The sequence below is a fragment of the Penaeus monodon genome, chromosome 39 (genome assembly GCF_015228065.2).
Source record: "Penaeus monodon isolate SGIC_2016 chromosome 39, NSTDA_Pmon_1, whole genome shotgun sequence".
Classification (NCBI taxonomy): Eukaryota; Metazoa; Arthropoda; class Malacostraca; order Decapoda; family Penaeidae; genus Penaeus; species Penaeus monodon.
Window position 1 is genome coordinate 28,164,632 of NC_051424.1, and position 2,500 is coordinate 28,167,131.

General features: G+C 39.6%; 1 protein-coding gene across 1 annotated transcript in view; it reads right to left on the reverse strand.

The window, feature by feature from the left end:
• The window catches only part of LOC119597534 (nipped-B-like protein), an 80,753-nt gene that overhangs the window by 54,161 nt on the left and 24,092 nt on the right, over window positions 1-2,500 (reverse strand). The window contains 2 exon segments of the mRNA XM_037947112.1: window positions 974-1,497; window positions 1,619-1,722. Of these exon segments, the coding sequence (XP_037803040.1) occupies window positions 974-1,497; window positions 1,619-1,722 (628 nt within the window).

Consider the following 2,500-nt stretch of genomic DNA (forward strand, 5'->3'; position numbering starts at 1 on the left):
TTAAATTCATATCATTTCGTTGTTCAAGCTGTACGGAGAGTGATGATATTGATAAGAAATAGAATATAAAGAGGTTGATCAAGGTATGACGTCACTGTTTTGTTGACATCATTGCCTAACGTCGCCATAATATCACGCGGCTTTGGAAAGTGAGAAAAAAAAATTAATGAAAGAGAAAATGAATCGAAATGTAAGCGAAGGTTAGAGATTGACATTAAAAACAGAGAGAGAAATAAAATGAACACAAAGGAAGGAGAAAGAGAAAGAACGAAGACAGAGAAAGGGATGAGGAGAAGAGGAAAAGACAATGAATGGGGGACAAGAGAGAACAGAAGAGAACAACAACGGCAAAGAAGAACAGAAAATGACACAACCTTTTAATGTTGAAGTGCGGGAGAAAAGAATAGGGGAAGAGAGAAAGAATTTAAGAAGAAAGGGAGGAGGAGGAGGAGGAGGGAGACTGAAAGCACGGGAGGGGGGAGGTTAAAGTGTGGGGGGGGGGTGAGAGAATCTAGAGTACCTATTATTCTGTTTAGAATGTCTCTTCATTCATCCGATTCGCTTCTATCTCTCTCCTCTATCTCTTCTTCTCTCTTCTCTCTCTCTCTCTCTCTCTCTCTCTCTCTCTCTCTCTCTCTCTCTCTCTCTCTTTTTCTCTCTCACTCTCTCTCTCCTCTCTCTCTCTCTCTCTCTCTGTCCGTCTGTCTCTCTGTCTGTCTGTCTGTCTGTCTCTCTCTCTCTCTCTCTCAATCACAATATTTAGATCCGATTTTGAACAACACCGAGCTAACAACCTGACAAACAATACCAAACAGCATAACCTAACAAACACTAACAAACCATCTAACTAAACCTAACGGATGACAGCCCTTTTTGGGTTTGTTAGAACCCATTTTTTTTTTTTTTTTTTACTCCCTATCTCTCGTTTCCGTCAATCCGCCGATCAACTTCTGCTCGCGTGCACTCTGTCTACCTGCGTGTCGCCTGGTCTCTTCTGGTCTCTTCTGGTCTCTTTTGGTCTCTTCTGGTCTCTTCTGGTCTCTTCTGGTCTCTTTTGGTCTCTTCTGGTCTCTTCTGGTCTCTTCTGGTCTCTTCTGGTCTCTTCTGGTCTCTTCTGGTCTCTTCTGGTCTCTTCTGGTCTCTTCTGGTCTCTTCTGGTCTCTTTTGGTCTCTTCTGGTCTCTTCTGGTCTCTTCTGGTCTCTGCTGGTCTCTTCTGGTCTTTTTTGGTCTCTTCTGGTCTCTTTTGGTCTCTTCTGGTCTCTTTTGGTCTCTTCTGGTCTCTTTTGGTCTCTTCTGGTCTCTTCTCTGGTCTCTTTTGGTCTCTTCTGGTCTCTTCTGGTCTTTGTCTCTCTGGTTCTTTTGGTCTCTCTGGTCTCTTTGGTCTCTTCTGGTCTCTTCTGGTCTCTTCTGTCTCTTTTGGTCTCTTCTGGTCTCTTCTGGTCTCTTCTGGGCTCTTTTTCTGGTCTCTTCTGGCTCCTCTTGTCTCTTTGTCTCTTCTGGTCTCTTTGGTCTCTCTGTCTTTTGTCTCTTTGGTCTTTGTCTCTCTGGTCTCTTTTGTCTCTTTGGTCTCTTTGGTCTCTTCTGGTCTCTTATGTCTCTTCTGTCTCTTTGGTCTCTTCTGGTCTCTATCTGTCTATATGGTCATCTTGTCTCTTCTGGTCTCTTCTGGTCTCTTCTGGTCTCTTTTGGTCTCTTCTGGTCCTCGTCTCTTCTGGTCTCTTCTGGTCTTTTGGTCTCTCTGTCTCTTCTTCTTTGGCTCTTTACTCTCTTCTTCTATCTGGTCTCTTATTCTACTTCTGGTCCTCTCCTGTGTCATCTTTTGGTCCTCAACTCTCTGGTCCCTTCTGGTCTCTTCTGCGCCTCTGCGTCATGCTTCTGTCTCTTTTGTCTACTTCTTCTGGCTCTTCTCGTCCTCCGGTCTATCTGCTCATATTGGTAACCTTCGCTCTCTTATTTCTTTCTTTGTGAATTTGACCCAGCATCTTACTATCATCATATCTACATGACACCACGTCATTTTCTTGTGAATATACATACAAACACACATACATGCATTTGTACATGCAAACACACAAACGTACATGCACACACACACACACACACAACACACACACAACGCACACAGCAAACATACACACAACATACACACACACACATCACATGCACATGCTTAACATGCTTATATATATATGTACTGTATATAATGGGTCATATACACAGCATTACCATATGCACACAAAAACACACACAATCAACTATCTATATTTTCATTATATATATGTAATATATATACATCATATATATATATATATATAATAATATATAATACATATAATAACACTACAACCATATATATATATAACACAATAATATACAATATATAAATACAATCAATAATATTATATATATATATATATATATATATATATATAATATTATATATATATATAATCATAATACATATATATATATATATATATATATATATATATATATAAT